At 46.2% G+C, this 23,745-nt stretch overlaps 1 protein-coding gene across 4 annotated transcripts in view; it reads right to left on the reverse strand.

The window, feature by feature from the left end:
• The window catches only part of swt1 (SWT1 RNA endoribonuclease homolog), a 170,491-nt gene that overhangs the window by 77,672 nt on the left and 69,074 nt on the right, over nucleotides 1-23,745 (reverse strand). For all 4 annotated transcript variants that reach the window (XM_070887169.1, XM_070887168.1, XM_070887166.1 and 1 more), the window contains exons 12-13: nucleotides 21,237-21,406; nucleotides 11,525-11,663 (exon numbers count right to left, since the gene is read on the reverse strand). In XM_070887169.1, coding sequence (XP_070743270.1) covers nucleotides 11,525-11,663; nucleotides 21,237-21,406 — 309 coding nt within the window. The remainder of the gene's footprint in view (nucleotides 1-11,524; nucleotides 11,664-21,236; nucleotides 21,407-23,745) is intronic.

Consider the following 23,745-nt stretch of genomic DNA (forward strand, 5'->3'; position numbering starts at 1 on the left):
GAGGGGCCAATGGCCTGCTCCTATTTCTATTTCTTATGTTCCCATGAATGATCTTAAAGGGACCCAGCTCCAATTTAGTAGCTAAATATTACAGCTGCGCTCCAAACTCCAAAATATCCTTGTATACCACAATTTAGTATATTATAAAAAGTAAAAATGTAAGTAGAAATCTCCATAAACTTAAATCAGTTATTGCTAACAAGTAACCTATTCATAAATTCCAAGCTATTAGGATTTCAAACAATTGCTTTTTGGGCAGCAAATCTTGTTAATTTAGTACTGGATCTGTACCATTGTACAATAATCTTTCCTCATAACTATTCAAGTCTGTACTAAGATCTGTAATGAAGACTCAACAGTGTAATGTCTTCTCTACAAGGACAACATTTGGATAATTCTGAATTCAGTAATTGCCAAAACTGCCATCTCTTTACACTTACAATTCTTTCTTATATGTCATGGCATCACAGTTCGAACAAATTCAGATGTGCACAGAAACTTGATGCGAGAAATGCTACTCATGACAAGCCATTATTACAAAACTAATGCTGTATTTATCAGAAAAGTGAAATATGTAAAACAGATGGTGGCATGTTCAGTCAGAACGAGAGGTCAACTCTCTGAAAATGATTCAATGGAACAACATGGGGTAAACTCAGGTTACTTCAGTTTAACATTATGCAATGGACAAGCCTCAACTGACAGAGGGAATTAATAGTCCAAAGCACAATGACACATTTAACAAAGCCTTTGTTGCAAGATTAAAGTAGCACCAACAGGGTGGCTAAGTGCTCTTAAACCTGCAGCTTAAAAATAGATGTCATCAAATTATTCCTGCTTTTGTAGCCACCATAAATGTTATAACACCAAGTGAACATGTAAAGTCTACTGGATCTAAATAGAAGGTATTACAGATAAACTATTAATTCTAGAAGAAATGTCTTATATGGAAGACATGTTGGAAATCAGTGAGGTATAAAAACTAATCATGAAATGCTGGTGGGTTTCATAACTCACAAGCACTACAGACACAGCCAACCTGTTTTCTGGACTCGCTTAAATCCTGAAGCGTATGCTGGTTGTGTTTCAACTGGCACTTGCTACCTTTGGAAACTATGGGCCCAAGTTTCCGACCTCTGGAAAAACAGCGCATCTCGATAAGGTGTGCCGACTTGCTGGAAGAAAAAGGGCGCCGAAAACTTACCTTGTGATTCTCCGGTCTCCTCAGGACGTCTTCGTGCTCGGCGTGGCATAGAAACATAGAAACATAGAAAATAGGTGCAGGAGTAGGCCATTCAGCCCTTCTAGCCTGCACCGCCATTCAATGAGTTCATGGCTGAACATGAAACTTCAGTACCCCATTCCTGCTTTCTCGCCATACCCCTTGATCCCCCTAGTAGTAAGGACTTCATCTAACTCCCTTTTGAATATATTTAGTGAATTGGCCTCAACAACTTTCTGTGGTAGAGAATTCCACAGGTTCACCACTCTCTGGGTGAAGAAGTTTCTCCTTATCTCGGTCCTAAATGGCTTACCCCTTATCCTTAGACTGTGACCCCTGGTTCTGGACTTCCCCAACATTGGGAACATTCTTCCTGCATCCAACCTGTCCAAACCCGTCAGAATTTTAAACGTTTCTATGAGGTCCCCTCTCACTCTTCTGAACTCCAGTGAATACAAGCCCAGTTGATCCAGTCTTTCTTGATAGGTCAGTCCCACCATCCCAGGAATCAGTCTGGTGAATCTTTGCTGCACTCCCTCAATAGCAAGAACGTCCTTCCTCAAGTTAGGAGACCAAAACTGTACACAATACTCCAGGTGTAGCCTCACCAAGGCCCTATACAACTGTAGCAACACCTCCCTGCCCCTGTACTCAAATCCCCTCGCTATGAAGGCCAACATGCCATTTGCTTTCTTAACCGCCTGCTGTACCTGCATGCCACCCTTCAATGACTGATGTACCATGACACCTAGGTCTCGCTGCACCTTCCCCCTTCCTAATCTGTCACCATTCAGATAATAGTCTGTCTCTCTGTTTTTACCACCAAAGTGGATAAACTCACATTTATCCACATTATACTTCATCTGCCACGCATTTGCCCACTCACCTAACCTATCCAAGTCACTCTGCAGCCTTATAGCATCCTCCTCGCAGCTCACACTGCCACCCAACTTAGTGTCACCCGCAAATTTGGAGATACTACATTTAATCCCCTCGTCTAAATCATTAATGTACAATGTAAACAGCTGGGGCCCCAGCACAGAACCTTGCGGTACCCCACTAGTCACTGCCTGCCATTCTGAAAAGTACCCATTTACTCCTACTCTTTGCTTCCTGTCTGACAACCAGTTCTCAATCCACGTCAGCACACTACCCCCAATCCCATGTGCTTGAACTTTGCACATTAATCTCCTGTGTGGGACCTTGTCGAAAGCCTTCTGAAAGTCCAAATATACCACATCAATTGGTTCTCCTTTGTCTACTTTACTGGAAACATCCTCAAAAAATTCCAGAAGATTTGTCAAGCATGATCTCCCTTTCACAAATCCATGCTGACTTGGACCTATCATGTCACCATTTTCCAAATGCGCTGCTATGACATCCTTAATAATTGGTTCCATCATTTTACCCACTACTGAGGTCAGGCTGACCGGTCTATAATTCCCTGCTTTCTCTCTCCCTCCTTTTTTAAAAAGTGGGGTTACATTGGCTACCCTCCACTCCATAGGAACTGATCCAGAGTCAATGGAATGTTGGAAAATGACTGTCAATGCATCCGCTATTTCCAAGGCCACCTCCTTAAGTACTCTGGGATGCAGTCCATCAGGCCCTGGGGATTTATCGGCCTTCAATCCCATCAATTTCCCCAACACAATTTCCCGACTAATAAAGATTTCCCTCAGTTCCTCCTCCTTACTAGACCCTCTGACCCCTTTTATATCCGGAAGGTTGTTTGTGTCCTCCTTAGTGAATACTGAACCAAAGTACTTGTTCAATTGGTCTGCCATTTCTTTGTTCCCCGTTATGACTTCCCCTGATTCTGACTGCAGGGGACCTACGTTTGTCTTTACTAACCTTTTTCTCTTTACATACCTATAGAAACTTTTGCAATCCGCCTTAATGTTCCCTGCAAGCTTCTTCTCGTACTCCATTTTCCCTGCCCTAATCAAACCCTTTGTCCTCCTCTGCTGAGTTCTAAATTTCTCCCAGTCCCCAGGTTCGCTGCTATTTCTGGCCAATTTGTATGCCACTTCCTTGGCTTTAATACTATCCCTGATTTCCCTAGATAGCCACGGTTGAGCCACCTTCCCTTTTTTATTTTTACGCCAGACAGGAATGTACAATTGTTGTAATTCATCCATGCGGTCTCTAAATGTCTGCCATTGCCCATCCACAGTCAACCCCTTAAGTATCATTCGCCAATCTATCTTAGCCAATTCACGCCTCATACCGTCAAAGTTACCCTTCTTTACGTTCTGGACCATGGTCTCTGAATTAACTGTTTCATTCTCCATCCTAATGCAGAATTCCACCATATTATGGTCACTCTTCCCCAAGGGGCCTCGCACAATGAGATTGCTAATTAATCCTCTCTCATTACACAACACCCAGTCTAAGATGGCCTCCCCCCTAGTTGGTTCCTCGACATATTGGTCTAGAAAACCATCCCTTATGCATTCCAGGAAATCCTCCTCCACCGTATTGCTTCCAGTTTGGCTAGCCCAATCTATGTGCATATTAAAGTCACCCATTATAACTGCTGCACCTTTATTGCATGCACTCCTAATTTCCTGTTTGATGCCCTCCCCAACATCACTACTACTGTTTGGAGGTCTGTACACAACTCCCACTAACGTTTTTTGCCCTTTAGTGTTCTGCAGCTCTACCCATATAGATTCCACATCATCCAAGCTAATGTCTTTCCTAACTATTGCATTAATCTCCTCTTTAACTAGCAATGCTACCCCAGCTCCTTTTTCTTTTTTTCTATCCTTCCTGAATGTTGAATACCCCTGGATGTTGAGTTCCCAGCCCTGATCATCCTGGAGCCACGTCTCCGTAATCCCAATCACATCATATTTGTTAACATCACAAGGGGTGGGGGGCGGAGCCAGGTCCCGGCGCTGAAAACAGTGACGGGATCTCTGTACATGCGCGCTAGAGTGTGCGTGCATGTGCAGTAGCTTCAGGCCCGAGGTTGCAGTGGGAAGGGTCCGACCCGAGCCCTGGCCGAATGGGCTCACCGGGCGAAAATCGGACTGGACCTTCCTCCCGTTCAGCTCCCTCCCGATCAGTCTCTCTCCCCGCCCCCCCACCTCCCTTTCTCTCCCCCCCGTTTTCCTCTCCCACCCCCTCTACCCTCCCTTTCCTCTCCCCCCTCCTTCTCTCCCTATCCTCTCCCCCCCGTGCTCTCTTTCCCCTCCCTCCCCCTCTCTCTTTCCTCTCCCCCCCCCCCCCCCCCGCGCTCTCTTTCCCCTCCCTCCCCCTCTCTCCTCCCTCCTTCTCTCCCTTTCCTCTCCCCCCTCCCCCCCCCACGCTCTCTCTCTCCCCTCCCTCTCCTTATCATTGAATTGCAATATGCAGATGTCAGGTCAGTCATAGGCAGTCCCTCGGAATCGAGGAGGACTTGCTTCCACTCCCAAAGTGAGTTCTTTGATGGCTGAACAGTCCGATACGAGAGCCACAGACCCTGTTACAGGTGGGACAGACATTCATCGGGGGAAGGGGTCGGTGGGGCTGGTTTGCCGCGCGCTCCTTCCGCTGCCTGCGCTTGGCCTCTTCATGCTCCTTGCGTCGAGCCTCAAAGAGCTCAACGCACTCCCAGATGGACTTTCTCAACCTCGGGCGGTCTGCAGCCAGAGTCTTCCAGGTGTCAGTGGTGATGTCGCACTTCACCAGAGAGGCTTTGAGGGTGTGCTTATAATGTTTCCGCTGTCCTCCTTTGGCTCGTTTACCATGAAGGAGCTCCGCATAAAGCATTTGCTTAGGGAGTCTTGTATCTGGCATGTGTACTATGTGGCCTGCCCAGCGAAGCTGATCGAGTGTGGTCAGTGCTTCAATACTGGGGATGTTAGCCTGGTCGAGGACACTGATGTTGGTGCGCCTGTCCTCCCAGGAGATTTGCAGGATCTTGCGGAGACATCGTTGAGGTGCCTTCTGTACATCGTCCATGCCTCAGACCCATACAGGAGGGCGGATATTACTACAGCCCTGTAGAGCATGAGTTTGGTGGTAAATTTGAGGGCCTGGCCTTCAAACACTTTTCCGCAGGCGGCGAGGCTGAATCTCTGCATCAATGTCTGCCTTTGTTGATAAGAGGCTCCCGAGATATGGGAATATGGTCCATGTTGTCCAGGGCCGTGCCATGGATCTTGATGATTACGCTTGTATTTGTGCACACCCGGAGGCCGAACTCCAAACCATCGTTGACACCTTCACTGAAGCGTACGAGAGTCTGGATCTTACATTAAACATCAGTAAGACAAAGGTTCTCTACCAATCTGCCCCCACCACACAGTACTGCTCCCCGATTATCAAGATCCATGACGAGACCTTGGACAATGTGGATCACTTCCCATACCTTGAGAGCCTACTATCAGCAAAGGCAGACATTTGATGACGAGGTCCAACCCAGCCTTCAGTGAGCCAGTGCAGCCTTCGGAAAAGTATGTTCGAAGACCTGGCACCAAGCTCATGGTCGACAGAGCAATAGTGATACCTGCTCTCCTTTGTGCTTCAGAGACATGGACTACGTACCGTAGGCATCTCAATGCACTGGAGAAATACTACCAACGCTGCCTCCACAAAATCCTGCAAATTTATTGACAGGATAGGCGCACCTAATCAACATTCTCTCTCAGACCAATATCCCCAGCATCGAGGAATTAACCAAGCTTGATCAGCTTCGATGGACGGACCACATTGTCCGTATGCCAGATACTAGACTCCCGAAACAAGCACTCTACTTCGAGCTACGTCACGGCAGGCGAGTCCCAGGTGGGCAAAGAAAATGCTTCAAGAACACACTCAAAGCCTCCTTGAAAAAATTTTACATCCCCACCGACTTTTGGGAATCCCTGGCCCAAGACCGCTCAAAGTGGAGGAGAATCAACCGAGAAGGCGCTGAACACTTCCGAGCCTCTTCGCCGGGAGCACACAGAAGCCAAGTACAAACAGCGGAAGGAGTGTACGACAAATCAAGCACTCCACCATCATCTGCCCCACCTGTGACAGAGACTGTAGATCCCGCACTGGTCTCATCAGTCACCTTAGAACTCTATTTAGTGTGGAAACATGTCATCCTCGACTCCGGGGAACTGCCCAAGAAAAATCTCTCAACCCAAGTAACATCTCAGTCAATCTATGTTGCACCTTTTCCATTACTTTTATATCCTTCCTATAATGGGATGCCCAAAACTGAACACAATGGCCGGAATTTTACTAGCCTTGTGAGTGCGGGTTTGGAGGCCATCAAAATGGCGTGATTGACAGCGGGGCGGGATCCCGCTCTGAACTCACCTCCTTGTCAGTTTCCAAAGTGCTGAGTTTGGCTGCGGTTCACAGACCCGAGGTGACTAAGAGGCGGGTCAGCTAATTAACATCATTAAGAGGTAATTTAGAGGTCAGGTACTTACCATTTATCCAAGTTTTTCAGCAGCTTTCCAATCTCAGCGGATGAAGCCTTCAGGATTTGGAAGACACTTTTGAGCATTATGCAATGTGGAAGTGTCTGCAGTGAATTCTCTAACCACCGTCACCTTCTTGGAGCAACCTCTCTCACCATTAACAGATTGCTTCTGTCATCTCAACTTCAGCTGCCATCTATTCCATCAGCATTGGAGCCCTTGAGAAAATCTCACCATGGTCCTCAGAATCACACCACGGTCAGCCTCAACACCAACATCACTAAACACACCCGCATCACCACAACACCAAACTTCTCTGCAATCACCTGATGCTGCACAGGGCATCAGTATCCGTCCACATTGCTGCCCGGGATGCCAGAGATGGCCTTACCACGGTCACATTTACTTCACTTGATGCTGTACGCCCTGGCTGCCACATGAAGTGCCAGGTTAGTATCACCCCACACCAGCCTGTAAGGCATCACTGCAATGTCCAAGCCATTCCTTTCACACTCATCACCATTGCGGGGAGTACCTTTCTGTTGCACCATTCATTACAACTCACTAAGCCACTTCTAAAAATCTATCCAAGATTTCAATGTTTGACCACACATTAGCAGAAACTCAACATGAACATTGGCTAAAAGACCCAAATGCCTACCCTCGTATGTTGTTAGTTGGTATGATTGGACAAGGATGAGGGTGAGGGTGAGGTGTGGCTAGTGAGATGGGGATGCGATAATGTAGATAGAGATGGGGAAGAGAGGAAGTGTAAGGTAAGTTGATGTGAGTAAGGATGTGCAGGAGTAGCGCAAGGAAGGCAGAGTGATGGGGATGTGATGAGTGGCACAGCAGGATGAGGTTGAGTGTGAATTTGCAGTAACGTTTCGTGATCTACTGAGATCTTTGAAAGGCTTACGCCACTGCAACCTGGTCCACCTGATGACATCCCTGCTTTTGCCCTCCCGTACGATGTGCAACCAGGCTGCTTTGGTGTCATGGGGAAATCTCTTCTGCTCACTGGAAGGGGAGAGAACCGCCCTGCGTGCTGTGACTCCCTCCATAAGCATCTGAAGGGCGTCATGGGAGAGCCAGAGTGCAACCGTGCATCTTTATGCAGTACTCGTCAGTGTTTGCAGCACCTCAGTGCTGTAGAACACTGACAGCACAACTGTCAAAATCAATGTGGCCATGGTCCCTTTAAGAAATCAGCTGATGACATCAAATTACATCATCAGAACCGCTTCCTTCAATTGGCCGGGAACTTCGCAGGGCTGGCTTAACAAGACCCATCTTCATATAGTGTGGGCTGAAGCCAGGAGGGGCTTCGCCACCTGCCACCGACCTAGTCTCACCACAGTCAACGAGATTGCGGACAATGCTTCAACTGTGGCTTAAGGTCTTACATATGTTGCTTTTGTATTCAATGGCTGTAGATACAAAACTTAAGATTCCATTTCCTTTTTAATGGCCTTATCTATTTGTGGTGCCACCTTTAATGACCTATCAACACACTAAGATCCATGCAAGCGTCTACTCCACTTAAAAAAAAATTCCCATTTGAGGCACATTTCCTTTCCCTATTCTTGCTTCCAAAATGTAGCACTTCACATTTCAGTATTCTGAACTGCATGTGTCATCTATCTGCCCATTCGTCTAGCCTATCTATGTCCTCCGGGAGTTTTTACAATCCTGGTCACTATTTGCCATCCTTCCCATTTGGCGTCATCAGAAAATTTTAATACTGTTCCATAATTCCCACATCCAAACCACTTTTGTATAGATTGATAAGAATGTGCCTCTGTGAAATACCACGCAGGGAATTTTAAACCTTCCCGTCAGTGTGCTGTTTTGGCGTGGAAATGCGCAAGTCTCACCCATTGATGATTCCACCAGGTAAAACCTAATTCAGCAGGCTGTAGGATATAAACTGGTAGGGATAGTAGGCACTGGCTGCTGAGATTTTTGTACTTGCAATTACTTGTTACTTTCAATATCACTTATTTCCAAGTCTCTTTTGTTCACTGACCTTGAGGTTGTCAAAGTTTATAATGGGCGCTGCTTTTGCTACCTTGTACTGGGTGCAGGAAGGAGGAGGAGGAGGAAGCCGCAGTGGTGGCATCAGCATCCATCAGGAGCAGAAGGGTGGCTTTTGAGAATACAACAGGTGAGGACCTGCTCAAAGGCCAAGGGTCTACTTTTTTGACATGTCTGAGGAACAGTACAAGAAGGGACTGTGCTTAACGAGGCAGGTTATTATTGATCTCTGTGGTCTCGCACATCAAGATCTGCAGACTGCTGCTTCTGGGGGGGTCATGCCAATGCCTGTGAAGGTGAAGGTGACCAGCGCCCTGAAATTTTATGCATTTCGATCGATCCAGGCTGCTATGGGGGACATTGGTTGCATCTCGCACTGACTGCCAGAGAACTACCACATCTTGTTCTCAACTGATGAAAACAGTGAAAATGAGAGAGCCCTGGGATTCACAGCAATGGCCGTCTTCCCTAGAGTGCTGGGCGATATTAACTGCATTCATGTTATGATCAGGGCACCGCAGGACCAGCTAGGAGCTTTTGTTAACCACAATGGGTTTTACTACATCAATGTTCAGCTAGTATGTGATCACACCAAGAGAATCATGCAGCTCTGTGCCAGGTACCCAGGCAGCTGCTATGAATCATTCATCCTGTGGCAGTCGAATATTCCCCCACTCTTCCACCATGGCATATCCACACACACAAATTTCTTAGTTGGAGTCACTAGATATTGATCAAGCACAAATAAGCTGTTTGATTTTTTTTCCCTTCCCTACCCCAGTGAGGCTGAGGCATTCTTACTTCAACCCATGCTAAGATCAGGGGAAATCTCCATCATACTTACTCCATAATCAATGATTATCGTTTTATTAAAGGCTGATCTGGGTTGGACACATTGCATTGGCTAATATTATAGAGGAAGAGGAGAAATAGATAGGGAACAATAACCTGAATTAGCAAAACACATGAAGATTTGAAAAGATTTAAAGATTTGAAAATTCTGACCATACAACATATTAAGAGTGTTTAAAATGGGGTTGGGGGTAAGATATTAGCATGGATAGAGGATTGGCTAACTAACAGAAAACAGAATCAGGATAAATGGTTTATTCTCGGATTGGCAATCAGTAACAAGTGGGGTGCCGCAGCTATCAGTGCTGGGACCCCAACTATTTACAATCTATATTAACGACTTGGAAGAAGGCACCGAGTGTAATGTAGCCAAGTTTGCTGACGATACAAAGATGGGAGGAAAAGCAATGTGTGAGGAGGACACAAAAAAAATCTGCAAAAGGACATAGACAGGCTAAGTGAGTGGGTAAAAATTTGGCAGATGGAGTACAATGTTGGAAAGTGTGAGCTCATGTACTTTGGCAGAAAAATTCAAAGAGCAAGTAATTATTTAAATGAAGAAAAATTGCAAAGTGCTGCAGTACTGCGGGACCTGGGGATACTTGTGCTTGAAACACAAAAGGATAGTATGCAGGTACAGCAAGTGATCAGGAAGGCCAATGGTATCTTGGCCTTTATTGCAAAGGGGATGGAGTAGAAAAGCAGGGAAGTCTTACTACAGTTACCCAAGGTATTGGTGAGGCCACACCTGGAATACTGCGTGCAGTTTTGGTTTTCATATTTACAAAAGGATATACTTGCTTTGGAGGCAGTTCAGAGAAGGTTCACTAGGTTGATTCTGGAAATGAGGAGGTTGACTTATGAGGAAAGGTTGAGTAGGTTGGGCCTCTACTCATTGGAATTCAGAAGAATGAGAGGTGATCTTATCGAAACGTACAAGATTATGAGGGAGCTTGACAAGGTGGATGCAGAGAGGATGTTTCCATTGATAGGGGAGACTAGAATTAAAGGGCATAATCTTAGAATAAGGGGCTGTCCATTTAAAACTGAGATGAGGAGAAATCTCTTCTCTGAGGTTTGTAAATCTGTGGAATTCGCTGTCTCAGAGAGCTGTGGAAGCTGGGACATTGAATAAATTTAAGACAGAAATAGACAGTTTGGGGAGCGGACAGGGAGGTGGATCTGAATCCATGATCGGATCAGTTATGATCGTATTAAATGGCGGAGGAGGCTCGAGGGGCCGTATTGCCTACTCCTGCTCCTATTTCTTATGTTCTTATGAATTACACTAGCAAACCATTTATATCAACAATTGAGCGCCAATTGAAGAGAATGAAAGCAGAAAGACTTGCATTTATATAGCGCCTTTCATGGCCTTAGGATGTCCCAAAGCACTTTAATGGGGAGGTTACATAATTGGCAAAAAAAAATTAGTTGGTGATGGTTAGGGTTTCCAATTATTTTTTACAAAATTATACATTTAAAAACGTGCCATGATATAGGGCATAGGTAAGACTGAATTAGTCATACTATCATGAAAAATCTGAAAACGTGTCTAAGAATGGAAAATACTCAAAAAGATGAACAGATTTTTGGAAAGTAAACATTAATTCAGTCATGCCTGATGTTCACAATTTTTGATCCAGACTAAACATGTGTTTTTCAGAACCCTAATCTATGAAAAGGAAAGACTTGTTATAAAGCACTTTAACATGTCACTGAAAGATCTGAACTGTTTGCGGTGCACGGACTATTATATAAGCACATATAAGCTATGTTACATTGAAAAGAAATTTATTAAACTAGCAAGTGTCACTTTGAAGGATACAACTCAGTGGCCTTAATGTAGAAGTAAATTTTGCTATCAGTTATGCGAAATAATGACATTTAGAATCTGACTGCTGCTTTAGAGGAACACCTATAAAATTTATATCCTGAGTTTGTCATTAACTACATGTCTCCCCCTTCACAACTTACCAAATTCAGAAATCTAATTCTCTGCACATACCTGCTTGAAAACAATTATTCAAGATCTCCACAGATGACAGCAAATTTCTTTTCACAATTAGGCCAAACACAGCGATCCAATGTTTCTTCATACATTGTAATATGTCTTCCAAGGACCAAGGAGGCTTCAGAAACAGTATCTAATATCAGGATCAAAAACAGATCACAGCAATTACATCATTAACAACTGTTACTATTTAACCATTCTAAGCACTCTGGTAATAGTTCAGCCATAACATTTTAGGTTGAACCTCTCTAGTCCAGAATCTTTGGTCCGGCATCATTCCCGGCAAGGGGGATTGTGACCCACTTTGTGTCCTGGGGCTGGCTGCTCCTCCTCCTCCTCTCCCCGCAGCCTCCGGTGCTCCCTCCGAGGCCGGGTTGGCGTGCTATGTCCTGGGTCCGGCCGCTACCCCCCAGCCGGGTAAGCATGGAGAGGGAGCAAGGAGCGCGGAGGCCGACCAAGGCGCCGAAGCTGGGTCCAAAATGCTGCGCAGAGGTCAGACTCTGATAGCAACAGCGCGATTTTGCCTCAGTAAGTTTAGGGAACATCTTTTAATATCTCCTTCCCATCGACGGACTTTCCAATTTCAGGTTAGTTTCAGCAATTCAATGACATGGTGACCAACCTTAATTTGTTTTATAGTCTGTTGAAGGTTAAATGAAATGGCCGGAGTCAATCTCATTTGATTTCTTCAAAAAGTGAAAATATGACTAATTTTAATGCTGGTCTTTTTGAAACAAATCCTTTCTGATGATGCTCTGAGGGATCATGATTAATTGACTGGGATATCACTGCAAAACTGTTGAGATATAATTGTCTCAGAAAATGAACGCATTCTATGGTGATTGGTTATGGTGTTTGTTGTCTCTTGGTTAATAATAACTGACTCCTGATAGCAGACATAAATTTAATTATATCGATACAGCAAACAGTAAAATCCCTCGTTACTGGATTATTTTAATATAATTTAGATCAGCCTGATGATTGCATTAGACGCTTCTGCAGCGGTTTCTGAGCACCGGAGGTGGCAGGGAGATGAGGAGTACCTGGTAAGTCTGGGGTCGGCGTGACCTCCCGTGGTCCGGCAAATTCTCTTGCCCAGCACAGGCCAGGTCTCGAGGGTGCCGGATTAGAGGTTTTCAGCCTGTATTACATTTTGGTTAATTTATTTATTTCAAAAATACTATAAATAAACACATTTATAATGTTTCATACAAAGGCTAATATTAATTATAATCCTCGATACAAGACATTCGTAGGAATAGCTCTGATCAAAACATGGATATCTGGAATTCTGCAAAAGGATGATTCATTACCAAGTCAGAAAATATTTAGGGGCTGAAATGTATGTAGTTTCCACCAGTCTCCCACCGTAACTCTGGTGGAACCACTGCAGAAATTTAGTCCTAAATATTTATCTGAACAGTTGACGACTGAGATTCTCTCCCCATTTTTTTTGAAAAAGGTAGAAGAGATTTATTTTATTTCAACAAGTTCTTCTGTGTCCATACTAACCAAATTCATTATTCAGCATAAGAAAAAATACTTAAGCACTGCTGATAGTTTTGACATACTGTTCTGACCTATGATAGTTACACTGAGAAAAAAGTGATACATTAAATGGCTTGCATTTCAAAGGAACATAAAAAACATATTGTTTGTGTATTCACAGGTACTTTAAAAAAAAAGGATAGTCTTGAAACATTTCTTTATGAACAATCCATATTGACAAGTTCACATCCCACCACTGCAGCTGGGGAATTGAAAGTCAGTTAATTAATTAAATAAATCTGGAGTAAAAATCTAGTATCAGTAATGGTGACCATCAAACTATCAGATTGGCATAAAAACCCATCTGGTTCACTAAATGAACTTCAGGGAAGAAAATCTGCCGTCCATCATCAAAATCATAGGCAGTCCCTCAGAATCAAGGAAGACTTGCTTCCACTCTTAAAATGAGTCCTTAGGTGACTAAACAGTCCAATACGAGAACCACAGTTCCTGTCACAGGTGAGACAGATAGTCGTTGAGGAAAAGGGTGGGTGGGACAGGTTTGCCGCACGATCTTTCCGCTGCCTGCACTTGATTTCTGCATGCTCTTGGCGATGAGACTCGAGGTGCTCAGTGCCCTCCTGGATGCACTTTCCTTCCACTTAGGGCGGTCTTTGGCCAGGGAGTCCCAGGTGTTAGTGGGGATGTTGCACTTTATCAGGGAGGCTTTGAGGGTGTCCTTGTTACGTTTCTCTGCCCATCTTTGGCTCGTTTGCCGTGAAGGAGTTCCGAGTACAGCGCTTCCTTTGGGAGTCTCGTGTCTGGCATGCGAACGATGTGTCTCTGAGCCATACAGGAGGGCGGATATTACTACAGCCCTGTAGACCATGAGCTTGGTGGCAGTTTTGAGGGCCAGGTCTTCAAACACACTTTTCTTCAGGCGGCTGAAGGCTGCACTGGAGGTGGTGTTGAAGCTCATCGTCAATGTCTGCTCTTATTGATAAGAGGCTCCCGAGGTATGGGAAATGGTCCATGTTGTCCAGGGCCGTGCCGTGGATCTTGATGACTGGGGAGCATAGAAACATAGAAAATAGGTGCAGGAGTAGGCCATTCGGCCCTTCTAGCCTGCACCGCCATTCAATGAGTTCATGGCTGAACATGCAACTTCAGTACCCCATTCCTGCTTTCTCGCCATACCCCTTGATCCCCCTAGTAGTAAGGACTTCATCCAACTCCTTTTTGAATATATTTAGTGAATTGGCCTCAACAACTTTCTGTGGTAGAGAATTCCACAGATTCACCACTCTCTGGGTGAAGAAGTTTCTCCTCATCTCGGTCCTAAATGGCTTACCCCTTATCCTTAGACTGTGACCCCTGGTTCTGGACTTCCCCAACATTGGGAACATTCTTCCTGCATCTAACCTGTCTGAAACCATCAGAATTTTAAACGTTTCTATGAGGTCCCCTCTCATTCTTCTGAACTCCAGTGAATACAAGCCCAGTTGATCCAGTCTTTCTTGATAGGTCAGTCCCGCCATCCCGGGATTCAGTCTGGTGAACCTTCGCTGCACTCCCTCAATAGCAAGAACGTCCTTCCTCAAGTTAGGAGACCAAAACTGTACACAATACTCCAGGGTGTGGCCTCACCAAGGCCCTGTACAACTGTAGCAACACCTCCCTGCCCCTGTACTCAAATCCCCTCGCTATGAAGGCCAACGTGCCATTTGCTTTCTTAACCGCCTGCTGTACCTGCATGCCAACCTTCAATGACTGATGTACCATGACACCCAGGTCTCGTTGCACCTCCCCTTTTCCTAATCTGTCACCATTCAGATAATAGTCTGTCTCTCTGTTTTTACCACCAACGTGGATAACCTCACATTTATCCACATTATACTTCATCTGCCATGCATTTGCCCACTCACCTAATCTATCCAAGTCACTCTGCAGCCTCATAGCATCCTCCTCGCAGCTCACACTGCCACCCAACTTAGTGTCATCTGCAAATTTGGAGATACTACATTTAATCCCCTCGTCTAAATCATTAATGTACAGTGTAAACAGCTGGGGCCCCAGCACAGAACCTTGCGGTACCCCACTAGTCACTGCCTGCCATTCTGAAAAGTACCCATTTACTCCTACTCTTTGCTTCCTGTCTGACAACCAGTTCTCAATCCATGTCAGCACACTACCCCCAATCCCATGTGCTTTAACTTTGCACATTAATCTCTTGTGTGGGACCTTGTCGAAAGCCTTCTGAAAGTCCAAATATACCACATCAACTTGTTCTCCCTTGTCCACTCTACTGGAAACATCCTCAAAAAATTCCAGAAGATTTGTCAAGCACGATTTCACTTTCACAAATCCATGCTGACTTGGATCTATCATGTCACGTCTTTCCAAATGCGCTGCTATGACATCCTTAATTATTGATTCCATCATTTTACCCACTACTGAGGTCAGGCTGACCGGTCTATAATTCCGTGTTTTCCCTCTCCCTCCTTTTTTAAAAAGTGGGGTTACATTGGCTACCCTCCACTCCATAGGAACTGATCCAGAGTCAATGGAATGTTGGAAAATGACTGTCAATGCATCCGCTATTTCCAAGGCCACCTCCTTAAGTACTCTGGGATGCAGTCCATCAGGCCCTGGGGATTTATCGGCCTTCGATCCCATCAATTTCCCCAACACAATTTCCTGACTAATAAGGATTTCCCTCAGTTCCTCCTCCTTACTAGACCCTCTGACCCCTTTTATATCCGGAAAGTTGTTTGTGTCCTCCTTAGTGAATACCGAACCAAAGTACTTGTTCAATTGGTCTGCCATTTCTTTGTTCCCAGTTATGACTTCCCCTGATTCTGACTGCAGGGGACCTACGTTTGTCTTTACTAACCTTTTCCTCTTTACATATCTATAGAAACTTTTGCAATCCGTCTTAATGTTCCCTACAAGCTTCTTCTCGTACTCCATTTCAAACCCTAATCAAACCCTTTGTCCTCCTCTGCTGAGTTCTAAATTTCTCCCAGTCCCCGGGTTCTCTGCTATTTCTGGCCAATTTGTATGTCACTTCCTTGGCTTTAATACTATCCCTGATTTCCCTTGATAGCCACGGTTGAGCCACCTTCCCTTTTTTATTTTTACCCAGACAGGAATGTACAATTGTTGTCGTTCATCCATGCGGTCTCTAAATGTCTGCCATTGCCCATCCACAGTCAACCCCTTAAGTATCATTCGCCAATCTATCCTAGCCAATTCACGCCTCATACCTTCAAAGTTACCCCTCTTTAATTTCTGGACCATGGTCTCTGAATTAACTGTTTCATTCTCCATCCTAATGCAGAATGCCACCATATTATGGTCACTCTTCCCCAAGGGGCCTCGCACAACGAGATTGCTAATTAATCCTCTCTCATTACACAACACCCAGTCTAAGATGGCCTCCCCCCTAGTTGGTTCCTCGACATATTGGTCCAGAAAACCATCCCTTATGCACTCCAGGAAATCCTCCTCCACCGTATTGCTTCCAGTTTGGTTAGCCCAATCGATGTGCATATTAAAGTCACCCATTATAACTGCTGCACCTTTATTGCATGCACCCCTAATTTCCTGTTTGATGCCCTCCCCAACATCACTACTACTGTTTGGAGGTCTGTACACAACTCCCACTAACGTTTTTTGCCCTTTGGTGTTCTGCAGCTCTACCCATATAGATTCCAAATCATCCAAGCAGTGCTGTGTGGCGAGGACAGGCTGGTGGAGAACCTTTGTCTTACGGATGTTTAGCGTAAGGCTCATGCTTTCGCACGCCTCAGTAAATACATTGACTATGTCCTGGAGTTCAACCTCTGTATGTGCGCAAACACAGGCGTCGTCCGCGTACTGTAGCTCGACAACAGAGGTTGGGGTGGTCTTGGACCTGGCCTGGAGACGGCGAAGGTTGAACAGGTTCCCACTGGTTCTGTAGTTGAGTTCCACTCCAGCAGGAAGCTTGTTGACTGTGAGGTGGAGCATGGCAGCGAGGAAGATTGAGAAGAGGGTTGGGTAAATGACGCAGCCCTGTTTGACTTCGCTCCGGACGTGGATTGGGTCTGTAATGATTCCGTTGGGAAGGATCACGACCTGCAAGTCGTCGTGAAGCAGGCGGAGGATGCGGACGAACATTTGGGGGCATCCGAAACGGAGGAGGATGCTCCATAGACCCTCACGGTTGACAATGTCAAAGGCCTTGGTAAGGTCGAAGGCGGCCATGTAGAAGGGCTGGTACTGTTCCCTACATTTTTCCTGCAGCTGTAGCACTGCAAAAATCATGTCTATTGTGCCCCGTAGGGGACGAAATCCACACTGTGACTCCGGAAGGAGCTCCTCAGCCACAGGGAAAACGGTTGAGGAGGACTCTAGCGACCACTTTCCCCGTGGCTGATAACAGGGAGATTCCTCTGTAGTTGTCGCAGTCGGACTTGTCCCCCTTTTAAAGATGGTTACAATCACTGCATCTCGGAGGTCTCCTGGCCTGCTCTCCTCCCTCCAGATGAAAGAGATGAGGTCATGTTATCACGCCAACAATGCCTCAGCAGATATTCCATCTTCTCCCGTAGCCTTGTTGTTCTTAAACTGTCTTATGGCTTTTTCTACCTCATGCAGTGTTGGGGTTTTACTGAGGTGCTGGCGGGTAGCATGCTGCGGGATGGAGTTGAGACCACTCGAGTCAAAGGCAGAGTCTCGATTGAGGAGATCTTCGAAGTGCTCATTCCAGCGGGCCCTGACTGCCTCAGTGTCCTTGGTGAGTGTTTCCCTGTTCTTGGCCAGCAGTGGGATGGGGCCTTGGGCGTTTGGACCGTAGATGACTTTGACTGTGATGAAGAATCCTCGCACATCATGGCTGACGGCCAGCTGTTGTATCTCCTGTGCTTTCTCCATCCACCACTTGTTCTTTAGGTCCCGGGTTTTTTGTTGGATCTCAGCCTTGAACCGTCTGTACTGCTGCTTTGCTGCTCCAGAGTCGGGTTGTTGTTTAAGGCTCAGAAATGCGCTGCACTTGCGATCTATTAGCTCTTGGATCTCCTGATCAATCTCATCAAACCAGTCCTGGTGTTTCCTGGTTGAGTGACCGAGTGTCTCTTTGCAGGCATTCAATCGAGACTCTGTCTTTGACTCGAGTGTTCTGGTCTGGTTTACATGGAATTCCAGACCCACAGCAATGTGGTTGACTCTTAACTGCCCTCTGAAATGACCTAGCAAGTCACTCAGTTGTAACAAACTGCTACAAGAAACAATAAGAATAATAAAACCAGACGGCATCGACGTAGGCACCGGATCCGGACACGACAATGGCACACCCAGCCCAGTCGGCCCTGCAAAGTCCTACTCACCAAAATCTGGGGATTTCTGCCAAAATTGGGAGAGCTGTCCCACAGACTAGTCAAGCAACAGCTTGACATATTCATACTCACAGAATCATACCTTTCAGCCAAAGTCCCAGACTCCTCCATCACCATTCCTGGGTATGTCCTCTCCCACCGGCAGGACCGACCCCTCAGAGGTGGCAGCACAGTAGTATACAGTCAGGAAGGAGTGGCCCTGGGAGTCCTCAACATTGACTCCGGACCCCATGAAGTCTCATGGCGTCAGGTCAAACATGGGCAAGGAAACCTCCTGCTGATTACCACCTACCGCCCTTCCTCAGCTGATGAATCAGTGCTCCTCCAGCGTGTTGTGTGGCACAAGCACCGTGCTAAAAGGGATAGACTCAGAACCGATCTAGCAGTTCAAAAGTGGGCACCCATGAGGCGTTGTGGACATCAGCAGCAGCAGAATTGCATTCCACTGCAACCTGTAATCTCATGGCCCGGCATATCCCTCTATCATTGCCATCAAGCCAGGCGACCAATCCTGATTCAATGAGTGTAGAAGAGCATACCAAGTGCAGCACCAGGTGTACCTAAAAATGAGATGCCAACCTGGGGATGCTGCAACACAGGACTACGTGCATGCTAAACAGGGGAAGCAGCATGCCATAGACAGGGTTAAGCAATCCCACAATCAACAGATCAGATCAAAGCCCTGGAGTACTGCCACATCCAGTCGTGAATGGTGGTGGACAATTAAACAACTAATGGGAGGAGGCGGCTTCATGAACATTCCCATCCTCAATGATGGCAGAACCCAGCACATGAATACCAAAGACAAGGCTGAAGCATTTGCAACCATCTTCAGCCAGATGTGTCGAGTGGATGATCCATCTCGGCTTCCTTCTGAGGTCCCTACCATCACAGAAGCCAGTCTTCAGTCAATTCAATACACTCCCTGTGATATCAAGAAATAGCTGAGTGTACTGGATACAGCAAAGGCTATGGGCATCGACAACATCCCAGCTGTCATGCCGAAGACATGCTCCAGAACTAGCTGTGCCCCTAGCCAAGCTGTTCCAGTACAGTTACAACACTGGCATCTATCTGACAACATGGAAAATTGCAACAAAAAGCAGTACAAATCCAAACCTGCCAATTACCGCCCCATCAGTCTACTTTAAATCATCAGAAAAGTGATGGAAGCTGTCGTCGACAATGCTATCAAGCAGCACTTAAGTCACCAATAACCTGCTCACTGATGCTCAGTTTGGATTCCACCAGGACCATTCGGCTCCAGACTTCATTGCAGCCTTGGTCCAAGCATGGACAAAAGAACTGAATTTCAAAAGGTGAGGAGAGAGTGATTGCCCTTGACAAGGCAGTATTTGACCAAGCAGCATCAAAGAGCCCGAGTAAAATTGAAGTCAATGGGAATCAGGGGAAATCTCTTCACTGGCTGGAGTCACACATAGCACAAAGGAAGATGGTTGTGGTTGTTGGATGCTAATCATTTCAGTTCCAGGACATTGCTGCAGGAGTTCCTCAGGGCAGTATTTTTTTTTTTTTAAATATAAATTCGTAGCCAATCGTTTCCAATTCTTTGTCAAGTCACAAACGCCAGAGGTCACCCTGCACCAGTCAAGGATCACTCTGCGCCAATGCTCTTAGCCAAAAGGCCTAGAGCCACTGCACCGTTCCTGGAAGTACTGCAATACCAGGTTCGTGCCATGGAGGTGGATGGGTCAGGTCCCCCACACACCTCCGTGGAGGTGGATGGGTCAAGCCATCCCACGTATCCTGGCCCCAACCATCTTCAGCTGCTTCATCAATGATCTTCCCTCAATCATAAGGTCAGAAGTGGGGATGTTCGCTGATGATTGCACAGTGTTCAGTTCCATTCGCAATTCCTCAGATAATGATTCAGTCCATGCCCACATAGAAACATAGAAAACATAGAAAATAGGTGCAGGAGTAGGCCATTTGGCCCTTCTAGCCTGCACCGCCATTCAATGAGTTCATGGCTGAACATGCAGCAAGACCTGGATGACATTCAAGCTTGGGTTGATAAGTGGCAATTAACAATTAACATTCACACCACACAAATGCCAGGCAATTACCATCTCCAACAACAGAAAGTCTAACCACCTCCCCATGAGATTCAATGGCATTACCATCGTCAAATCCCCCACCGTCAACATCCTGAAGGTCACCATCAACCAGAAACTTAACTGGACCAGCCACATAAATACTGTAGCAACAAGAGCCGGTCAGAGGCTGGGTATTCTGCGGGGAGTGACTCACCTCCTGACTCCCCAAAGCCTTTCCACCATCTACAAGGCACAAGACAGGAGTGAGATGGAATACTCTCCACTTGCCTGGATGACAGCAGCTCCAACAACACTCAAGAAGCTCGACACCATCCAGGACAAAGCAGCCTGCTTGATTGGCACCCCATCCACCACCTTCAACATTCATTCCCTCCATCACCAACGCACAGTGTCTGCAGTGTGTACCATCTACAAGATGCACTGCAGCAACTCGTCAAGTGCTTCTTCGACAGCACTTTCCAAACCTACAACCTCTAGAAAGACAAGGGCAGCAGGTGCATGGGAACACCACCACCTCCAAGATCCCCTCCAAGTGACACACCATTCTGACTTAGAAATATATCACTGTTCCTTCATCATCGCTGGATCAAAATCCTGGCACTCCCTACCCAATAGCACTTTGGGAATACCTTCACCACACGCACTGCAGCAGTTCAAGGGGGCGGCTCACCATCACCTTCACAAGGGCAATTAATGATGGGCAATAAATGCTGGCCTTGCCAGCGATGCCAGTGAATGAATATAAAAAAATCCAATTTTTACCTCTGTCCAGAGATCATCATATACTGTTTTCATCTCGGTTTCTAAGATGGCCGACAGAGCACTGCCTAGTAATTTCTCTAGCTCAGTGATAATGCCAGTAACGTCCAAAGCTGACACTTGTGCTGATAAATGCTGATTAACTGTTCCATTTGGCTCTTTTACATTGATCACTATAGGATACAAAAAATAAGAAAAATGTCACGTTCTAGTTTAACCAAACAGATCAAGCAAAGATAGGTAATGGATAATAAACCAGGGCACAAATAAACAGGCAATTTCTGCCTGCAATAAGTTACTTACTGTTGTATTTATAGTTAGTAATGTAACTATTACACAGAACATTTAACACAAACACACCGCCTTTTAAAATGTAAACAGAGAACTGAGAATGTCATAATTTAGAAGTCAACATAAATGGGCTTAATTTTCCTGAAGCCCGTTTTCTGGCATGTTGCCAGAGTTACGGCCATTTTTCTCGGCCAGAAACACGGCAGAAATATTATGCCAAAATTTCCCCAATGTATAATTCAAATTTGGCGCTGCGCAACGTGTCCAGTTACCTCGGTGGGTGGAGCCTGCTGTCTGCGGCAAAAAACCAAGCCTACTGCGCATGCGCGGGAAAAAAAAAGTTATGTTTGACGTCGTTCCAATGGACGCGCATGCTCAGTGCAGCTCGGAGTTGGCAATCAGCCATTTTTAAAGAGCCAGTTGTGTGTGTGAGAAGGAGTACTGCTTGAGAGCATTGGGAAAAATCGCAGCTGCAGCAATACAAGATGCAACGCAGTGCAAGGAGCAAGAATTTCTTACTGGAAGAAGTGGAGGCACTAGTTACTGTGATTGAGAACAGATGGCAGGAGCTGGCAATTGTAAATGTGACCAGCTGTATATGTCCCACCCAGGAGAAAGGCACCCTCTCTAAAAAGTTGCATTTTCATCTTTGCAGAGGAAGGTGGCACATAATAAAAGGGAAAGAACTCGAACAGGAAGCAGCCCAGCAAATCTGTACCCACTGACACCCTTGGAAGAGAGGGTCGCTGCTTTGATGGGTCCTGCGTGGAAAAAAGCAATCTGTACTGCACAAGCTGGGCCCACACTCAAGGGAGAGGGCACGTCCAGCAAATTCATCGTAGCCCTTCAAATCAATCTGCTGCCTGGCCTGCGATGTGTGAGCCTACTGATGCCACCCATCCTGCCCCCTCCTCTGCTGCTAACCATTTGACTGTCCTGTTACATTTTCCAGAACTTGAGGCCAACCCAAACGATGCAGAACAAGATTCAGATGCGGACGAGTCTGAAGAGGAGAACATCTTCCAATCCATCCATGGGGGTGGGAGGGGAGGGGATGGAGCTGGATGAAGCTCCCACTGTTGTACTGACTTTGGAGGAGCTGCCGCTCATGGAAGTGACAGCCCCTTCCGTTGCTCGTGGTTTGAGTGTTGGTGGGACATTCCATGGTTTCACACCTTCCAAGGTTGCGGGTCCCAGTGGTGTGGTGCAGCGCAGCGAGGCACACCCAATGCCCCACCATACGAGGTTGCAGGTCCCAGTGGTGTGGTGCAGCGAGGCACACCCTGGGTCCCACCATCCCAGGCTGCAGGTCCCAGTGTTTGGGTGCGAGCCACACCCATGGGGAGGAGGGGAAGGAGAGCTCGACCACGCTCTTGATTGCTTGGGTGGTCATGGGGAACTTTATTTAGTCATTCCTACGCACGTACAGTGTAGCCGTGACCTGGCGAATGGAGGCATGTGTTGCATGTTGAGAGATGGTGCACACATCCCTAGTGTAACTTGAAATGATCCGGAGGCATAGAATGAAAGTGCAGCTGTAGCCTTCACTTCAGTCCTCTTGGTGCCTCTCAGTTGCAGGTCTGCTTTGACCAACTCACAGATTTCACTTACAACTTATTTGCAGAAACGCAGCCTTCTGACACAGTCTGCATCACTCAGGTGGAGGTATGAACGCCTGTCTCGATATATCCGAGGTGGGTAAGGCATCCTGCCCAGCATCCTATGGGCTCTGATGTTCCTGATACGATGAAGTCGAATCAATTGTCTCCTACGTAGCACCATGATGCAGAAGACTCGTACAAGGTATGGCATTGTCAGCATTGCTCCCATATTTAAATTTAACCTTTGAAAGATGCTCAAAATGGCAGGAAAGCAGGCAGCACAGGTTCGCAGTTGTATCTCTCCATGTCTGTATGGATAGACCACCCCCAAAGTTCTTATGACTTCTCTCTCCCTCCCCGGGCTCCAAGTCTTCCGATCGGCACCTCTCTCTCTCTCTCTCTCTCTTCTTCTCCTCCTCCCCCTTCCCCCCCCCCGCACGGCTTGTTTTGTAGCTGAACCTCGAGCCGCTATGTCCAGGCGCGAGGCCAATTCTGCCAGCCAAACCTATGACCCTTCAGCCTAGCTTCAAGACGTTTGCTGGTGGCGTGAGTGAGTAAAAAAAAAAAGAGTAAACTTTTGAAATCCAACAAATTTACACTTCTACGTTGACAGGTTAAAA

The sequence above is a fragment of the Pristiophorus japonicus genome, chromosome 8 (genome assembly GCF_044704955.1).
Source record: "Pristiophorus japonicus isolate sPriJap1 chromosome 8, sPriJap1.hap1, whole genome shotgun sequence".
NCBI lineage: Eukaryota > Metazoa > Chordata > Chondrichthyes > Pristiophoridae > Pristiophorus > Pristiophorus japonicus.